At 36.3% G+C, this 19,090-nt stretch overlaps 3 protein-coding genes and 1 long non-coding RNA gene across 4 annotated transcripts; 2 read left to right on the plus strand and 2 right to left on the minus strand.

The window, feature by feature from the left end:
* Window positions 1–215: 215 nt before the first annotated feature.
* LOC109609559 (tetraspanin-33-like) lies at window positions 216–2,232 on the plus strand. Its single transcript, XM_020026243.2, has 5 exons — window positions 216–502; window positions 571–774; window positions 837–1,010; window positions 1,073–1,252; window positions 1,312–2,232. Exons 1-5 carry the CDS (start codon window positions 398–400, stop codon window positions 1,498–1,500), a joined length of 852 nt encoding a protein of 283 aa, XP_019881802.2. The 5' UTR covers window positions 216–397; the 3' UTR covers window positions 1,501–2,232.
* Window positions 2,233–2,386: 154 nt separating this feature from the next.
* Window positions 2,387–3,839, minus strand: LOC109609569 (E3 ubiquitin-protein ligase TM129). The gene is made up of 3 exons (XM_020026259.2): window positions 3,423–3,839; window positions 2,763–3,356; window positions 2,387–2,707 (listed from the first exon to the last, which is right to left on the minus strand). The coding sequence occupies exons 1-3, from the start codon at window positions 3,723–3,725 to the stop codon at window positions 2,447–2,449; spliced, it is 1,158 nt and encodes a 385-aa protein (XP_019881818.2). The 5' UTR covers window positions 3,726–3,839; the 3' UTR covers window positions 2,387–2,446.
* Window positions 3,840–4,291: 452 nt separating this feature from the next.
* Window positions 4,292–8,258, plus strand: LOC109609623 (melanotransferrin). The gene is made up of 5 exons (XM_020026322.2): window positions 4,292–4,439; window positions 4,683–5,140; window positions 5,219–5,513; window positions 5,575–6,647; window positions 6,708–8,258. The coding sequence occupies exons 1-5, from the start codon at window positions 4,367–4,369 to the stop codon at window positions 7,794–7,796; spliced, it is 2,988 nt and encodes a 995-aa protein (XP_019881881.2). The 5' UTR covers window positions 4,292–4,366; the 3' UTR covers window positions 7,797–8,258.
* LOC126265611 (uncharacterized) lies at window positions 7,923–10,144 on the minus strand. Its single transcript, XR_007548115.1, has 2 exons — window positions 10,086–10,144; window positions 7,923–8,627 (listed from the first exon to the last, which is right to left on the minus strand). It is a non-coding gene; the product is annotated as an uncharacterized LOC126265611 (long non-coding RNA).
* Window positions 10,145–19,090: the final 8,946 nt, after the last annotated feature.

A 19,090-nucleotide genomic window follows, 5' to 3' on the forward strand; every position in this document is an offset into this window, starting at 1 on the left:
ACAACGTTTATATTTTAATTAATTCAACCCAATAATTATAATTGTATATAAATAAATTTAATTAAATAAACAATTTAAATTTATTCAAATTTTTTTAGATTTGTACCACTCTGCCATCTATACACAGTTAGTTTTATTAAAGGAGATTTCTATATCTTAAAAACACAAATGGTATCAATAATGTCACAGAGATGTCACCAACTTTGTTGACGTTTCTTGTCATTTGTGATTCATTGTCAAAACGACAATCCCATTTCCAAAACAACAATAAAACAATCAGAAACCGCTACAAAGAGTCTGATTGTACCTTTTGGAAAATAACCGCCGCCGTTTACTCTCGTTTTAACAATTAGGTGGTCGGTGTGTTTACGACAATAAGGAGTTCTTTGTTTAAAAAATGTCGCACCACAGAAGAGACTATAGAAGGCAACCGACAAGCAATTTCACATATGTGAGCCCCTGTGTCAAATATCTGATATTCCTGCTCAATTTTATTTTCTGGGTCAGTGGAAATCCGTACGGTCTGTTTAATAAATTACAACGTTGTCAACGTTCTTATTTCTGTTTCAGTTATTTGGAGGGCTGTTAATTGGAATCGGTTTGTACGCCTTTTACGATAAGTACCAACTCACAGGATGGGTAAAATTGGAAAACATATATGACGTTATTTTAAATATTTCTTTGGTCATGGTGATAATGGGAGGAGTAGTGTTCATTGTTAGTTTCGCAGGCTGTGTTGGAGCACTTAGAGAAAATACCAGACTCTTACAATTTGTTAGTATTTGTTGTTTGTCATGTACTTGATTGTCATTTTATACATTTTAAACTGATTTCAGTATTCCTTGTGTTTGCTCATCTTCTTTCTGCTAGAAATGGGAATTGCCATTGTTGGATTTGTATTTCCCAGATCAATGCAATCAGTTTTGGAGGAGAATTTCACTGATAAAATCATACATACATACAGAGACGATCCTGACCTACAAAATCTGATTGATTTTGCTCAACAAGAGGTAACAAATACAACTGTTAATGATTCTTTTCAACATTTTTATGTTAAATGCATGTTATTTAGTTCCGGTGTTGCGGCCTCAGTTCAGAGGGCTATATGGACTGGTCGAAGAATGAATATTTCAACTGTAGCTCGCCTAGTGTCGAACATTGCGGAGTCCCATTTTCCTGTTGCATCAACGCGACCGATATCAGTTCACGACTTGTCAACATAATGTGTGGATATGGCGTCCAAACTCTATCGGTAAGTGATTTCGTTCTTAAAATATACATTACTTACTGGTATTGTCAATAATTTTTCAGGTGGCTGAAGCTAGCAAAAAAGTGTGGTCATCTGGTTGCATAGAAATCGTTCGGTCGTGGGCAGAACGCAATTTATACACGATAGCGGGGATCGCATTGGTGATTGCATTATCGCAACTGTTCGTCATTTATCTCGCCAAAACGTTGGAGGGTCAGATTGAATTGCAAAAATCCAGATGGGCTAGTTGAAACATCGGATGCGTTTGTACATACCAAGACGTCCAGCAGTTCTAATTATCATCCCTCTTTCCCCATTTATATTCAACATAGTAGTCTATTTTATCCATTTTTGTCAAGCCAAATGTACACATTTTTATAGTTTTATGCACATCATATATTTTTGAAAATGCACCACCGTCGTTCATTTACATACATACATTTATCTTTTTCTCATAATAAATAATCATGCTCATTGTTTTGAGCATTCCATCATTAGCTTGGATACAGAAACATTCCGTCGTCTCTCATCTCTTGCATTGGCTGTAGACTGATTTTAATAATGTAATAAATTATATACGCGTAATTTTAGACCGCATTCTGCAAATGTCCAAGTTGGTGGTCAAATGAAATTTGTATATCGGGTCATAAATTTAATTTTCAACACACTCAAACGTTTCAACAAAAACGGTTTTATTGTGCCAAAATAAAAATTTACTCCGACTTATAACGTTGTTATAACGTCAATTTGAACTTGGACATTATGCGTTTTAATAATTTAGAATTTAGTCTAAATCGCTCTTTTTATCTCTCGGATCAAAAATCGTGACGTGAAAAATAATAAATCTCTCAACAAAATGTGATTCATAGTGTAAATGTTAGTTTAGAAGGTGCCCTTCTACTTATTGGAAAATGATATTTTTATGAACTATTGTATATGTTAGTGTGTTTGTAATATATAATTAATACACCTGTTTTTACATATTTTCGATTGTTGCTTTTATTTCCTTTAATACATTAATATTTTCAATTAGTAAGTTAGTTAAGTCAATTGTAAAAATTATACAAATTTAGTTAAAAATAGCAATACAAAATTAATTGTAGAGAAAAAAATAAATTTTATAAAATATATCAATTTAAAATTATCATTTAACATATGAAATTAAACGTTACGTTCCAATGATCAACATATTTTATATCAAGAATCTGCCAACATGCAAACATCTAAAAGACAAAACTTCGCACGGCACATCGGACAAGTACACTTGCTCGACAACCACCTGTTCCTTTGTTGCGGATCCTGTCTCGTTAAAAACCACTGTCCTAAACACGAGAGGCACCAGCTCGGTCTGCAGCGACAAATCCCACAATCGCCCTCCACGTTTCCTTCGATACAATTGCGATTCAACTTGACATTTGGCGCCGCTTGGAAGCAACCTATGCAACGATCCTCGGACTCCTGAAACAGAGCCAATATAAATGTGGTTGATAAATTTGGTAGTCGCCACCGTTACCTCCGTGGCCGTGTATTTAGGGTTTTTCTTGACGGCGTTAGCAAAGGCGGCCAAAAACATTTCCGCTTCTGTTCTGTGCACCGTAATCCCAGGAGCCATTCTGATCTGTCTTTGTAGTTGGGATTCAACTTGTCTAAGGCCACTCACAAACATGTTGATTTGAAAGTTTTTAAATTTTCCATCGACAGAGTTAAAATCAACTTTCAACATCTGATGGTCTCCTAAATCATCAGTAACAGAAAATTCTCTAGATTCACTCACCAACATGTCTGTATCACTGATTTTGGCTATGTGCGTTTCAAACAGATCAATTTTCAGTATCCAATTATCAGTTATAACCACTGATGTAATTGGATTTACCTCAAGCAATACTTTTGTAACTCTTCTGTATTCTGCGTTAATTTCACCAGCGATCTGTGTCCATGTTGGATGTTCCTCATTTATGTATTTACTCAGATTTTTTATAGTGGGATGTTCAGCAAAGTTGTGTTTCTGCCACTTCTGAATTTGGTAAAATGCCAATGAGGGCAATATAAATGCAACTGTCGTAAATAATTTGCAATTCGATAAAAGTTCTGATATGTTAATATCGTTCTAAAAAAAATGTAATCATTTATTATAGTTATTGATAAGAAATACAAAAAGAACAGAACAGCTTACCTCTGTAATATATTCGTAGTAAATCACAGCAAAAATATAGCCAAAAGGGAAAAGGGAAAAAGCCATCAGCGAGGCCATAGACCTCCTGACATGGTACAAAATAAAATTATCGAAAGGGTTTCCTAAAAATCGACCAAACGCATTTTCAATTGTTAACCCTATCATAACAAATTCAGCAGGTGGATAGATCAGCGATACGCACAACATGAAATACACCACTGTGAAAAGTTCGAAATTCATTTTGATTAAATTCTTTTCGAGAATATTTGAAAATTTCATATGGTCAAAACAACTTCTCCGCATTCCATGATGGTCAATGTTTACCTGACATTGGAACTACCAAAACCAAAATATACACATCACATATCATCAAACATTAAACAAACCTACTATTTTTATAATATGATGTGGTGTCGTGTTACTAATGTTTGTTTCATAATAATAGTTTAAGTGATATTAAATGAGAAAAATCGACAAATTGATAAATTAGAAAGTAGTCAGGGTAGTACAGAAGATACAGAAGATACAGAAGATATATATTGTTCAATTTGTATAAATAATTAATAAATATGGTTGACAAGTGTAAAAATGTATTCTTGTTCATTTGACACAACGGTAGCATTAAAAATGGTACAGAAAATAAAACGTGTATTTTTTTCTAGGGAAGTTTGAAACGAATTTTAAGTCCAATCCTGACCAATAGAAGTTATGTGGTACGGATAACCTGCAGTGTTACCAACATAATTATGTACAATCCTTATACTCATTAACAATAAAGGTGAAAATAGGTAAGAACTTTAACTTGGTTCATATGATCACCTGTTCTTGTCTAACAAGTGTGATTCATCAATGAAATAACCACCGTCGTCTCATTTTAAATTGTTTGGGTGTGGGATCGACGACGCGTTTATGCTTATGTATATCGCTTATTTGTTGATAAAACGATGATTATCCGCGATAAGACCCGGCTGAGTTTATCAGTGTTTGTTTTGTTTAGTTTTGTTGTGATATGTGCAGGTAAAATATTAAGATCGGTTGTAGGAAATTTGCGATTAATTAATAAGAATAGGCGGGGTCATTGCATGAATAAACATTAGCATTGATCGTTCTTTTATTAGTTTCAGTGTATTTATTTCGATCAATTAAACCAAACATCAGTTAGTATAATACTTGTGCATGTTAGTAATAATATAAAAAAATTGAAGTAAAATAAACAGAATTGAATTGAACTGATGGCAAATAATAAATAAAATGTTGTAGGACAAAACTTTTGGAAAATATCAGCCCCAAATCGACATGAAAAAGCAAAGTCAGACGGAAACAAGATTGTGTGGTGCACAATTAGCAAAATGGAACAACAAAAATGTCTTAATTTTGCCATGGCGAACGAAAGGGACAGGATCAAAGTGGGATACGATCACATCAAAATAAACTGTTTACAGGCAGCAAACAAAGATGAGTGTATGCTACTTTTGGATCAAGAAAAGGCGACAATGACAACTTTGGACGCGGGTGCGTTGTTTGTTGGCGGTCGCTATCACAGTTTAGTGCCAATAGCACAAGAAGTTTTGGAGGGTGGTCTGAAGTTTTATTATGCCGTGGCTGTTATGAAAAGGGCCACTCTTCCAGAAGTCACATCTTTGCGTCATTTGAGAGGAAAACGCGCTTGTTTTGCAGGTGTTGAAACATTTGCCGGATGGGTGTTGCCCATTAATACGGTAAACACACATAAATTAATTATATATATCATTATATGTTTAATTATAATTACAATTATAATTATAATTTAATTATAGCTGATGAAAGAGGGCGGCATGGAGATAATCGACTGTAACAATCACGTGAAAACGGCGTCAAATTATTTCGGATCGTCTTGTGCCGTAAATTGCTTGTCAGACAAATACAATCCGATCGGCGACAATTCGGACCGTCTCTGTCAATTGTGCATCGGGAAAGTACCGGGCGGACGATGTACCGACAGCGATCCTTATGCCGGATACGAAGGAGCTTTCAGATGTCTGTTGGAAGCCGGAGACGTCGCTTTCTTGAAACACACCACAGTTTTCGAATCGATTAGCGGAATGGATTATGGTAAAGGAAATATGTTTGTATTTTTGTTTCATCATACTTAATTAAAGTTTTGTATGTTTAGCCGGACTGTCCGGTGAATCGTTCGAGTTGTTGTGTAAGGACGGATCAAGGCGACCGATCACGGACTACTTAAACTGCAACTGGGGAAAAGTCCAATCCGATACGATCGTCACTTCGTCGGCGGTTACTCACGAAGACCGTACCAAATATCAAAAGTATTTGGAAAAAGTGTCACAAATCTATGCGTATCGCAACAACACCTTCGATCCATACAAGCCCCAGAATCCCCGCGACGAATACGACCAGTACGGGAACAGCAACGGCAACAGCAACAGCAATAGCAACAGCAATAGCCAGCCCGAATATGACCAGTACGGCAACAGAAGGCAACCAATTGATCGAAATCAACCAGAGTACGACCAATTTGGTAACAGGGTGAACCGGTATAAAAGACAATCGTTTGGCGACTTCGGTTCTGACAGAAATCAAGACAGTCCCTACGGAAATCAACAGGATAACAACCCATACACAAACACGAACAACCGGGATAACAATCCCTATTTGAACAAAAACAATCAAGATAATCCGTACCTGAACAATAACAAGAACAACAACAACAACAACGAAGACAATCCGTACATCAGAAACAACGATCCGCTTAACAATCCTTACGGGAACGGAAACTCTTATATAGACCCGTACGGAAACGAGGACACTGATAGAAGGAAGTATCCCACAAATCCAAGTCAGGAAGACGAATTTGCGAGAGATCCTTATTCAATTAACAGGGATCAGTACGGCGTAAACGTCGATCCTTACGATCGGGATCCGAAATATAACAAAAACGATCAGACATATTTCGATAAGACATTCGATCACGTCGATCGATCGAACAATACGTTCTACGAAGTGTTCAGTTTGTTCGAGTCGATTCCAAGATACGGACAACATGGTAATTTAATGTTCCAGGATAACGCCAGGAAAATAGTAGCGATTCCAGAAAATTTCCAAACATACACGGCGTTCCTTGGCGACTCGATGGAAATAATCATGGGCGTCAGAGATTGTCCCGTCAACAGCATCACTTTGTGCGTCACTTCGGACGCAGAGAAAAACAAATGCGTGAAAATGAGGGTGAGTTTAATGAGTTATCGGGGTAAAGGTAATCGTTAATTGTTAATGCGTTGTTTGCAGACTGCCTTGAAGGCGCAACTGTTGAAGCCGGAAATGGATTGTTACAAGGGCCATTCACAAATTCACTGCATGCAGGCCGTTCGATCGGGCACTGCGGACGTGGCCGTCCTGGACGCCAGTGACGTGTACACTGCCGGTCTCGATTACCAACTGGTTCCGTTCATCAGTGAGGTGTATAATCTGGAGGAACCCGAGTATTACGTGGTCGCCGTCGCGAAGGAGTCCGATCCCAGCACCGAACTGACGTATCTGAGGACGAAGAACACGTGCCACGGGGGAATAAACACGGCAGCCGGGTGGGTGTACCCGCTTGCCTTTTTAATAAGTAACGGATGGATAAGGCCGTACGGTTGCAACAGCATTCGCGCGGCCGCCGAATATTTTACAAAGAGTTGCGTTCCCGGCGCTCTCAGCACCGAATACAACACGGGGGTGCCTTACGACAACATGTGCGACCTGTGTCACGGCGCCTCGTTCAGATATTGCAGGAGGGATCACTCGGAGGATTATTACGGACACACCGGAGCGTTCAGGTGTTTGGTGGAAGGTGGAGGACACGTAGCCTTCGTCAAGCACACCACCGTCACAGAGAACACCGGCTTGAAGAAACGAGAATGGTGGACGCGGGACAATTTGAACGACGACTACGAACTTCTGTGTCCGGACGGAACGAGAGCCGAGATAAACGAATACGTAAAATGTAATTTGGGCAAAGTGAAGGCGAACGCGATAGTAACGCGAGGCGGATACGGTTACAACGAAACTCAAATTAACGCCTACATAAATCTGTTCATGTACGCTCAAACGTTTTACGGCAGAAAATTCGCCGACGAATTTAGCTTCAGCATGTTCACGTCTCAACCGCCGTACGCCGATTTGATATTCCAAGATGCAACAACGCAATTGAAGGTGATCGAGCCCAGTAAGAGACATTACGCAGACTATTTGGGAGGTGATTTTATGAGGGCTCGGAGAATAGTGGATTGTCATGCGGGAAGTTCCGCGATTCGAGATTCTGTTATTACCATATCTTGTCCATTATTTTTATCAATTTTATATTTACGTTATAACATTCCGAGTGTGGTTTAAGGCAGTTAGTTAGAAGTGTATAAAAGTATATGGTAGATAAATATTAGTTGACTGTTGAAAGTGTACAATTATTTGATTAACTGTTAAATCAGTCCGTCCATTTTTTAATTTGTGTATATTTAGTAATTTTATATGCGAATTAATTATTTTTCTAAGTTATATTTATATGTTCAAATGGTTTACATGTATTTTGATAAACATTACATTCCGTCCAAAAAAATATTCATATAGGTATGAAGACACGGTGAAATCTGATGAACAAGAAAACAGAACAGTTGTGTAAGGTTTAATAATGCAAATAAAAAAAATGTGTTGTTGTGCCTTATTGTCTTTAAAAACAAAGCAATGTAAATTTTTACAGTGCGGCTTAATCGAAATCGAAATCGATTATCCATTCCATATTGTATTGTTGATATAATAAACATTTTATACTATTTTAATAAAAAATAGATCCCAAAAATACTTTGCTTTAATCATTTTATCTGGACAATCGTAAAAATAATCCCCCATAAAATTGTAAATTGTTAATGCTAAAGAATTTGTTAATGTTTTATTTTTTTTAATAATAATAATAATAATAATAATAATAATAATAATAATAATAATTCTGAGCAGGGAAATGATGAATTATAAACAGTATAAACAGTATAAACAGTTGTATTGTACAGTTTAGATGGACAAGTTTGAGGATTATGTTATTGTGGTTGTTGTTGTATGGGTCTTAAGTGGATGACGATGAGTTGAGGTCTAAGCGTATTGCGTTGCATGGTGTCGATGTGGTCTACAGGGCCCATTTATTTAGGTGGCAGGACAGAGTGTCGCCTTATAGAGCTGAAATAAAATTCCACCAAAATTAGATATTAAAGTAGTTAAAGTAGTAAATTAAACATAAAATGTGTATGGGATATTAAGGTATTAAAAGTTTTAGAAATTTTAAAATATTCAATTTGAATGGAAAGTTGATACAGGTTTGGGAGTATTAGAAATGTGGTCCTAAGTACGGTAGAGAGCAAATGAGGATTATCATACATGTTTTTGACAGTTTATTATTTTGTATTAAACATTATATCCTTTAATAAATTTTACTTTTAGAGCATAGCATAAATAATGTGTTTTTATTATTTTATTTTTATTTTTATTTTTAATTTTATTAAATTTTGTAGTTTCTTAAAAATGAAATGTTTTAAAATATTTATTGGATTAGTTTTTGAACGTTATATTAAAAAATAAATGTTTAAATTTTTAAATTTTTGTTCTAAAAAACTCCATCAGTATCCATATATAAGACACACACATAAGATATCAAAAATGAGTGGCTGGATAAATAGAGAAGAGATTTGTTCAAATTAAGTTCCTTCTTCTTAGAGCAATCAATATTTAGGAGTACAATACACTTACTTAAAGGGAAGTGGCAGCGAATTAAATATCAAAATATAAAAATATCAAAATCTGTGGTATTTTGTAAATAACCATATTGGAGCCAAGTAAATAAATATGAATTAGCAGACCTGTTGATCGAGTCATAACAAATTGAAATAAAGTACATATAAGAGTATAAGTATACATAAGAGAAAAATGAAATATGGATACACTGAATGAAAGAAAAAGCGGGAAGTAGGTGAGGTTTGTAAATGTGTTGAATGTTAAATAGATTTTGTTCTTCTGAACGATAGTATACAAGTATATTTAATGATAAGTGTATTGTTGATAATCCAAATGATTTAGAGGTGTAGGTGTTTAATAGTTTTGTAAGAAATATGAATAGTGGGAGATAAGTTGTGTGGTTAATTGGGAAGTGATGTTTACGGATTTACGGATTTACGGTGAAAGTAAGAAAATATGAAAGCAATAAATTTGGATGTATATCATCGAAAATAAAGATCGATGACGTTATGATTTGTTGTAAAACGGGTTGGCATGATGTCATATATAGGTTATGTAGTAAAATTGGAAGTTGAAAAGTGGAAGATTTGTGTGAAATATGAACCGATTTAACTCGTACAAAGATTAAAGGGTGCAATAAGTCCTTATGGATCTGTGTGTGAAAAATGAGTCCAATCTGTGCAGGAAAAACCTCTCAAATGATGAATTTTTTTGGAGCGCATTAAAATGGTTACCGGCTTTAGCCGCCCGTCCTCCCCCGCCCTATCCTCCCTATTGCTGCCGGCGCCATCTAACGATGAAGCGACTCGAACAATTTTTGACCGTGCAGCGAACTTGAATATTTCTATATTTTTCCCGCAACTGCATCTATCGGTATTATTATTTATATATCTGAGTGGTACTCACCTTCTGATTAGATTAATAAAAAATGTTCGAATTGATATTTAATTAGAATTACATGTTTCAATTTAAAAAATGAATGCTCATTTTAGTATTAATTTGAGAAGAATTTGAAATTTGAAATTTGAAATTCGTTACACGACAGTAGCATTATTTTATAATATTGGTAGAAATATTTAATTTTTTGTAATATATTGTTTTTTTTATGTATGAATCAGTTACATATATGTATATTTAAAATTTTATATTTTATCATGTATGTATGTATGTATGTATGTATAATAAAATAGTAATAATCAAGAACGTAATTGTTTTAATTTTCTATAGTATAAACCGAATGTTAAATATAAAAATTAATGGAGTGGTGTCCACTCATTTGGATGGGCCTGTTTAAGATAGAGAATGTTTAGTGTCATCGAGAACCGAGTGTACTGTGTGTTAATAATTTTGAATTAGATATATTATAATCGGTTAGGTCAGGAGTAGGACATATTTGGAGAATGTCACGATCTGTTGTACGAATTGTCGAGACATGATTGATAAGTAAGAGGTTATGTATGGAATAATCAACGTATATACATATGAAAAGAGTAAATTTGTATGTATGAAATATGTGTTTGTTTAAGATCAGTAAGGTAAAAGGGATTAAATTTACATTGAAATTAGTAAGGTAAGGTAAGGTAAGTATCCTCAATAACGGAAGGATTTGTGATACGAGAAGCTGGTATGCCATGATGAATAGGTTATGTATGGACAGAGATGGATAAAGTATGAAATCTCTTAGAGTTTTGAATCGATTTATCTCGTTGAAAGAGCAAAACGTGAGTTAGGTTCTTATGTATCTGTGTGTGAAAAAAGAGCTTAATCTGTGCATGAAAAACCACAAAAATATTAATTTTTTTAGGAGCGTATTAAAATGGTTACCGGCCTTGGCCGCCCGTCCTCCCCCGCCCTATCCTCCCTATTGCTGCCGGCGCCATCTAACGATGAGGCGACTCGAACATATTTTGACCGTGCAGCGAATTTGAACATTTCTATATTTTTTCAGCAACGGCATCTATCGGTATAATTATTTATATATCTGGGTAGTATGTAATAATATTTCTAGTAATTAGTTTAAAACATTGTTGTTGCTGAAAGAACGTAAATAAATAAATACTTAATATAAATGATTTTAAATGAATTATATGTAATGTCGGTATTTATCTTCTAGTTGTAAATGACTCAAATGTGATGTCGCAGGTGGTTTGTTATATGTGATAAATTGGCGGTGGTAATTTTATTAAAAAAATCTTGTGTTTACATTTAATATTACAGTAGTTTTTTCAGTAATAATAATCGTAATAATGAAGGGTAATTTGAGTTTAGTTTTAGTGTAATTATTGTATTAGTATTAATATTAAGTGGATTAATTTTTAGGTTAGAGTTTGTTTGTGAAATTTATATTTCACGAGAGGATTAATCGTTAAACATGAAGCATGTGCGTATTACCTAGTATAAAATCATTTGATTATTTGTGCGTTAGAGTTGAATTGTGAGTAACTCCGTTTGTTTGTTTATAGAAGCAAACAAATAAAACGGTAAGAAATATATGAATTGTTGTATTGTTGAACTGATGAATTGATGAATTGATTGTTAACAAAGCATTTTCGATCAGGTTTAAAATGTTAAATGATTAATGTAATATATTAAAAATGTGTAGTAGTTGTATGAATTATTACATTGTTAGTTGTATTAGTGTAACTAACTGTTAAATGTATATAAATTTATTATATTTTAATAAAATTAATATTTTATGCTATTTTAAAAATAAATTATGAATGATAAATAAAACAAACAGTCATGACTGTGATTATTATAGAAATGTGTGTTGTATGTGTTGTTTAATAAACATTTATAAATGACCGCTGTTATTGGATAATAAAGAAATATTTAACGTGAAATTGATTATATGTTGTACGTTAATAACAAATAAGCATTATTATTAGATAATAAACTATTGTTTATTGTAAAATTGATTATATGTTGTACATTAAGAACGAATAAGGATTATTATTAGATAATAAACTATTATTTATTGTAAAATGTTGTACATTAATAATAAATAAACATTATTATTGGTTAATAAGTCATCATTTATTGTAAAATTTAATATAAGATGTAAATTATTAATAAATAATTGTTTGTTTTATTTACATAACAATTGCTTGATTTCAATTTTGATGAGGTTTGGTCTGGTCTCATTTAGTTTCAAGTCCTATTGTCAGGCGTGGACTCGGGTAGTTCTGAGTGTACAAATTATATTTTGGTGTGGTCTCGGGTATGATTTGGTGAAATTTCAGGTATATTTCGGGATGGTTACAGATATGTGATGTTGTCATACGATCCTGATTAATGGTGAAGTCTCAGGTGTTTAGTGGAGTGTTTTCAGGTATTATCTGATGTCTTTATTTTTTTGTACCGTGGTCTCAAGTCTTTACGGATGTGGTGTCAGGTAATATTCGGGTGTGGTCACAGGTAATATTTGGGCGTGGTCTCGGGAATCTTTTGATGCGGTCTCAGAAAATAATTGGGTATGGTCTCGGGTGGTTTTTGATGTGGTCTCAGGAAATATTTTGGTGTGGTCTCAGGCAATCTGTGGGTGTGGTCTCGGGTATTTTTTGATGCGGTCTCAGGCAATTTCAGGTGTGGTGTCATTTATATTCTGGTGTGGTCTCAAGCATTTTGACAATTGTGGTCTCACGTGTAAACAAAAGTTTAGGTTAGGTTAGGTTAGGTTAGGTTAGGTTAGGTTAGGTTAGGTTAGGTTAGGTTAGGTTAGGTTAGGTTAGGTTAGGTTAGGTTAGGTTAGGTTAGGTTAGGTTAGGTTAGGTTAGGTTAGGTTAGGTTAGGTTAGGTTAGGTTAGGTTAGGTTAGGTTAGGTTAGGTTAGGTTAGGTTAGGTTAGGTTAGGTTAGGTTAGGTTAGGTTAGGTTAGGTTAGGTTAGGTTAGGTTAGGTTAGGTTAGGTTAGGTTAGGTTAGGTTAGGTTAGGTTAGGTTAGGTTAGGTTAGGTTAGGTTAGGTTAGGTTAGGTTAGGTTAGGTTAGGTTAGGTTAGGTTAGGTTAGGTTAGGTTAGGTTAGGTTAGGTTAGGTTAGGTTAGGTTAGGTTAGGTTAGGTTAGGTTAGGTTAGGTTAGGTTAGGTTAGGTTAGGTTAGGTTAGGTTAGGTTAGGTTAGGTTAGGTTAGGTTAGGTTAGGTTAGGTTAGGTTAGGTTAGGTTAGGTTAGGTTAGGTTAGGTTAGGTTAGGTTAGGTTAGGTTAGGTTAGGTTAGGTTAGGTTAGGTTAGGTTAGGTTAGGTTAGGTTAGGTTAGGTTAGGTTAGGTTAGGTTAGGTTAGGTTAGGTTAGGTTAGGTTAGGTTAGGTTAGGTTAGGTTAGGTTAGGTTAGGTTAGGTTAGGTTAGGTTAGGTTAGGTTAGGTTAGGTTAGGTTAGGTTAGGTTAGGTTAGGTTAGGTTAGGTTAGGTTAGGTTAGGTTAGGTTAGGTTAGGTTAGGTTAGGTTAGGTTAGGTTAGGTTAGGTTAGGTTAGGTTAGGTTAGGTTAGGTTAGGTTAGGTTAGGTTAGGTTAGGTTAGGTTAGGTTAGGTTAGGTTAGGTTAGGTTAGGTTAGGTTAGGTTAGGTTAGGTTAGGTTAGGTTAGGTTAGGTTAGGTTAGGTTAGGTTAGGTTAGGTTAGGTTAGGTTAGGTTAGGTTAGGTTAGGTTAGGTTAGGTTAGGTTAGGTTAGGTTAGGTTAGGTTAGGTTAGGTTAGGTTAGGTTAGGTTAGGTTAGGTTAGGTTAGGTTAGGTTAGGTTAGGTTAGGTTAGGTTAGGTTAGGTTAGGTTAGGTTAGGTTAGGTTAGGTTAGGTTAGGTTAGGTTAGGTTAGGTTAGGTTAGGTTAGGTTAGGTTAGGTTAGGTTAGGTTAGGTTAGGTTAGGTTAGGTTAGGTTAGGTTAGGTTAGGTTAGGTTAGGTTAGGTTAGGTTAGGTTAGGTTAGGTTAGGTTAGGTTAGGTTAGGTTAGGTTAGGTTAGGTTAGGTTAGGTTAGGTTAGGTTAGGTTAGGTTAGGTTAGGTTAGGTTAGGTTAGGTTAGGTTAGGTTAGGTTAGGTTAGGTTAGGTTAGGTTAGGTTAGGTTAGGTTAGGTTAGGTTAGGTTAGGTTAGGTTAGGTTAGGTTAGGTTAGGTTAGGTTAGGTTAGGTTAGGTTAGGTTAGGTTAGGTTAGGTTAGGTTAGGTTAGGTTAGGTTAGGTTAGGTTAGGTTAGGTTAGGTTAGGTTAGGTTAGGTTAGGTTAGGTTAGGTTAGGTTAGGTTAGGTTAGGTTAGGTTAGGTTAGGTTAGGTTAGGTTAGGTTAGGTTAGGTTAGGTTAGGTTAGGTTAGGTTAGGTTAGGTTAGGTTAGGTTAGGTTAGGTTAGGTTAGGTTAGGTTAGGTTAGGTTAGGTTAGGTTAGGTTAGGTTAGGTTAGGTTAGGTTAGGTTAGGTTAGGTTAGGTTAGGTTAGGTTAGGTTAGGTTAGGTTAGGTTAGGTTAGGTTAGGTTAGGTTAGGTTAGGTTAGGTTAGGTTAGGTTAGGTTAGGTTAGGTTAGGTTAGGTTAGGTTAGGTTAGGTTAGGTTAGGTTAGGTTAGGTTAGGTTAGGTTAGGTTAGGTTAGGTTAGGTTAGGTTAGGTTAGGTTAGGTTAGGTTAGGTTAGGTTAGGTTAGGTTAGGTTAGGTTAGGTTAGGTTAGGTTAGGTTAGGTTAGGTTAGGTTAGGTTAGGTTAGGTTAGGTTAGGTTAGGTTAGGTTAGGTTAGGTTAGGTTAGGTTAGGTTAGGTTAGGTTAGGTTAGGTTAGGTTAGGTTAGGTTAGGTTAGGTTAGGTTAGGTTAGGTTAGGTTAGGTTAGGTTAGGTTAGGTTAGGTTAGGTTAGGTTAGGTTAGGTTAGGTTAGGTTAGGTTAGGTTAGGTTAGGTTAGGTTAGGTTAGGTTAGGTTAGGTTAGGTTAGGTTAGGTTAGGTTAGGTTAGGTTAGGTTAGGTTAGGTTAGGTTAGGTTAGGTTAGGTTAGGTTAGGTTAGGTTAGGTTAGGTTAGGTTAGGTTAGGTTAGGTTAGGTTAGGTTAGGTTAGGTTAGGTTAGGTTAGGTTAGGTTAGGTTAGGTTAGGTTAGGTTAGGTTAGGTTAGGTTAGGTTAGGTTAGGTTAGGTTAGGTTAGGTTAGGTTAGGTTAGGTTAGGTTAGGTTAGGTTAGGTTAGGTTAGGTTAGGTTAGGTTAGGTTAGGTTAGGTTAGGTTAGGTTAGGTTAGGTTAGGTTAGGTTAGGTTAGGTTAGGTTAGGTTAGGTTAGGTTAGGTTAGGTTAGGTTAGGTTAGGTTAGGTTAGGTTAGGTTAGGTTAGGTTAGGTTAGGTTAGGTTAGGTTAGGTTAGGTTAGGTTAGGTTAGGTTAGGTTAGGTTAGGTTAGGTTAGGTTAGGTTAGGTTAGGTTAGGTTAGGTTAGGTTAGGTTAGGTTAGGTTAGGTTAGGTTAGGTTAGGTTAGGTTAGGTTAGGTTAGGTTAGGTTAGGTTAGGTTAGGTTAGGTTAGGTTAGGTTAGGTTAGGTTAGGTTAGGTTAGGTTAGGTTAGGTTAGGTTAGGTTAGGTTAGGTTAGGTTAGGTTAGGTTAGGTTAGGTTAGGTTAGGTTAGGTTAGGTTAGGTTAGGTTAGGTTAGGTTAGGTTAGGTTAGGTTAGGTTAGGTTAGGTTAGGTTAGGTTAGGTTAGGTTAGGTTAGGTTAGGTTAGGTTAGGTTAGGTTAGGTTAGGTTAGGTTAGGTTAGGTTAGGTTAGGTTAGGTTAGGTTAGGTTAGGTTAGGTTAGGTTAGGTTAGGTTAGGTTAGGTTAGGTTAGGTTAGGTTAGGTTAGGTTAGGTTAGGTTAGGTTAGGTTAGGTTAGGTTAGGTTAGGTTAGGTTAGGTTAGGTTAGGTTAGGTTAGGTTAGGTTAGGTTAGGTTAGGTTAGGTTAGGTTAGGTTAGGTTAGGTTAGGTTAGGTTAGGTTAGGTTAGGTTAGGTTAGGTTAGGTTAGGTTAGGTTAGGTTAGGTTAGGTTAGGTTAGGTTAGGTTAGGTTAGGTTAGGTTAGGTTAGGTTAGGTTAGGTTAGGTTAGGTTAGGTTAGGTTAGGTTAGGTTAGGTTAGGTTAGGTTAGGTTAGGTTAGGTTAGGTTAGGTTAGGTTAGGTTAGGTTAGGTTAGGTTAGGTTAGGTTAGGTTAGGTTAGGTTAGGTTAGGTTAGGTTAGGTTAGGTTAGGTTAGGTTAGGTTAGGTTAGGTTAGGTTAGGTTAGGTTAGGTTAGGTTAGGTTAGGTTAGGTTAGGTTAGGTTAGGTTAGGTTAGGTTAGGTTAGGTTAGGTTAGGTTAGGTTAGGTTAGGTTAGGTTAGGTTAGGTTAGGTTAGGTTAGGTTAGGTTAGGTTAGGTTAGGTTAGGTTAGGTTAGGTTAGGTTAGGTTAGGTTAGGTTAGGTTAGGTTAGGTTAGGTTAGGTTAGGTTAGGTTAGGTTAGGTTAGGTTAGGTTAGGTTAGGTTAGGTTAGGTTAGGTTAGGTTAGGTTAGGTTAGGTTAGGTTAGGTTAGGTTAGGTTAGGTTAGGTTAGGTTAGGTTAGGTTAGGTTAGGTTAGGTTAGGTTAGGTTAGGTTAGGTTAGGTTAGGTTAGGTTAGGTTAGGTTAGGTTAGGTTAGGTTAGGTTAGGTTAGGTTAGGTTAGGTTAGGTTAGGTTAGGTTAGGTTAGGTTAGGTTAGGTTAGGTTAGGTTAGGTTAGGTTAGGTTAGGTTAGGTTAGGTTAGGTTAGGTTAGGTTAGGTTAGGTTAGGTTAGGTTAGGTTAGGTTAGGTTAGGTTAGGTTAGGTTAGGTTAGGTTAGGTTAGGTTAGGTTAGGTTAGGTTAGGTTAGGTTAGGTTAGGTTAGGTTAGGTTAGGTTAGGTTAGGTTAGGTTAGGTTAGGTTAGGTTAGGTTAGGTTAGGTTAGGTTAGGTTAGGTTAGGTTAGGTTAGGTTAGGTTAGGTTAGGTTAGGTTAGGTTAGGTTAGGTTAGGTTAGGTTAGGTTAGGTTAGGTTAGGTTAGGTTAGGTTAGGTTAGGTTAGGTTAGGTTAGGTTAGGTTAGGTTAGGTTAGGTTAGGTTAGGTTAGGTTAGGTTAGGTTAGGTTAGGTTAGGTTAGGTTAGGTTAGGTTAGGTTAGGTTAGGTTAGGTTAGGTTAGGTTAGGTTAGGTTAGGTTAGGTTAGGTTAGGTTAGGTTAGGTTAGGTTAGGTTAGGTTAGGTTAGGTTAGGTTAGGTTAGGTTAGGTTAGGTTAGGTTAGGTTAGGTTAGGTTAGGTTAGGTTAGGTTAGGTTAGGTTAGGTTAGGTTAGGTTAGGTTAGGTTAGGTTAGGTTAGGTTAGGTTAGGTTAGGTTAGGTTAGGTTAGGTTAGGTTAGGTTAGGTTAGGTTAGGTTAGGTTAGGTTAGGTTAGGTTAGGTTAGGTTAGGTTAGGTTAGGTTAGGTTAGGTTAGGTTAGGTTAGGTTAGGTTAGGTTAGGTTAGGTTAGGTTAGGTTAGGTTAGGTTAGGTTAGGTTAGGTTAGGTTAGGTTAGGTTAGGTTAGGTTAGGTTAGGTTAGGTTAGGTTAGGTTAGGTTAGGTTAGGTTAGGTTAGGTTAGGTTAGGTTAGGTTAGGTTAGGTTAGGTTAGGTTAGGTTAGGTTAGGTTAGGTTAGGTTAGGTTAGGTTAGGTTAGGTTAGGTTAGGTTAGGTTAGGTTAGGTTAGGTTAGGTTAGGTTAGGTTAGGTTAGGTTAGGTTAGGTTAGGTTAGGTTAGGTTAGGTTAGGTTAGGTTAGGTTAGGTTAGGTTAGGTTAGGTTAGGTTAGGTTAGGTTAGGTTAGGTTAGGTTAGGTTAGGTTAGGTTAGGTTAGGTTAGGTTAGGTTAGGTTAGGTTAGGTTAGGTTAGGTTAGGTTAGGTTAGGTTAGGTTAGGTTAGGTTAGGTTAGGTTAGGTTAGGTTAGGTTAGGTTAGGTTAGGTTAGGTTAGGTTAGGTTAGGTTAGGTTAGGTTAGGTTAGGTTAGGTTAGGTTAGGTTAGGTTAGGTTAGGTTAGGTTAGGTTAGGTTAGGTTAGGTTAGGTTAGGTTAGGTTAGGTTAGGTTAGGTTAGGTTAGGTTAGGTTAGGTTAGGTTAGGTTAGGTTAGGTTAGGTTAGGTTAGGTTAGGTTAGGTTAGGTTAGGTTAGGTTAGGTTAGGTTAGGTTAGGTTAGGTTAGGTTAGGTTAGGTTAGGTTAGGTTAGGTTAGGTTAGGTTAGGTTAGGTTAGGTTAGGTTAGGTTAGGTTAGGTTAGGTTAGGTTAGGTTAGGTTAGGTTAGGTTAGGTTAGGTTAGGTTAGGTTAGGTTAGGTTAGGTTAGGTTAGGTTAGGTTAGGTTAGGTTAGGTTAGGTTAGGTTAGGTTAGGTTAGGTTAGGTTAGGTTAGGTTAGGTTAGGTTAGGTTAGGTTAGGTTAGGTTAGGTTAGGTTAGGTTAGGTTAGGTTAGGTTAGGTTAGGTTAGGTTAGGTTAGGTTAGGTTAGGTTAGGTTAGGTTAGGTTAGGTTAGGTTAGGTTAGGTTAGGTTAGGTTAGGTTAGGTTAGGTTAGGTTAGGTTAGGTTAGGTTAGGTATAGGTTAGGTTAGGTTAGGTTAGGTTAGGTTAGGTTAGGTTAGGTTAGGTTAGGTTAGGTTAGGTTAGGTTAGGTTAGGTTAGGTTAGGTTAGGTTAGGTTAGGTTAGGTTAGGTTAGGTTAGGTTAGGTTAGGTTAGGTTAGGTTAGGTTAGGTTAGGTTAGGTTAGGTTAGGTTAGGTTAGGTTAGGTTAGGTTAGGTTAGGTTAGGTTAGGTTAGGTTAGGTTAGGTTAGGTTAGGTTAGGTTAGGTTAGGTTAGGTTAGGTTAGGTTAGGTTAGGTTAGGTTAGGTTAGGTTAGGTTAGGTTAGGTTAGGTTAGGTTAGGTTAGGTTAGGTTAGGTTAGGTTAGGTTAGGTTAGGTTAGGTTAGGTTAGGTTAGGTTAGGTTAGGTTAGGTTAGGTTA

The sequence above is a fragment of the Aethina tumida genome, chromosome 5, assembly GCF_024364675.1.
Source record: "Aethina tumida isolate Nest 87 chromosome 5, icAetTumi1.1, whole genome shotgun sequence".
Classification (NCBI taxonomy): Eukaryota; Metazoa; Arthropoda; class Insecta; order Coleoptera; family Nitidulidae; genus Aethina; species Aethina tumida.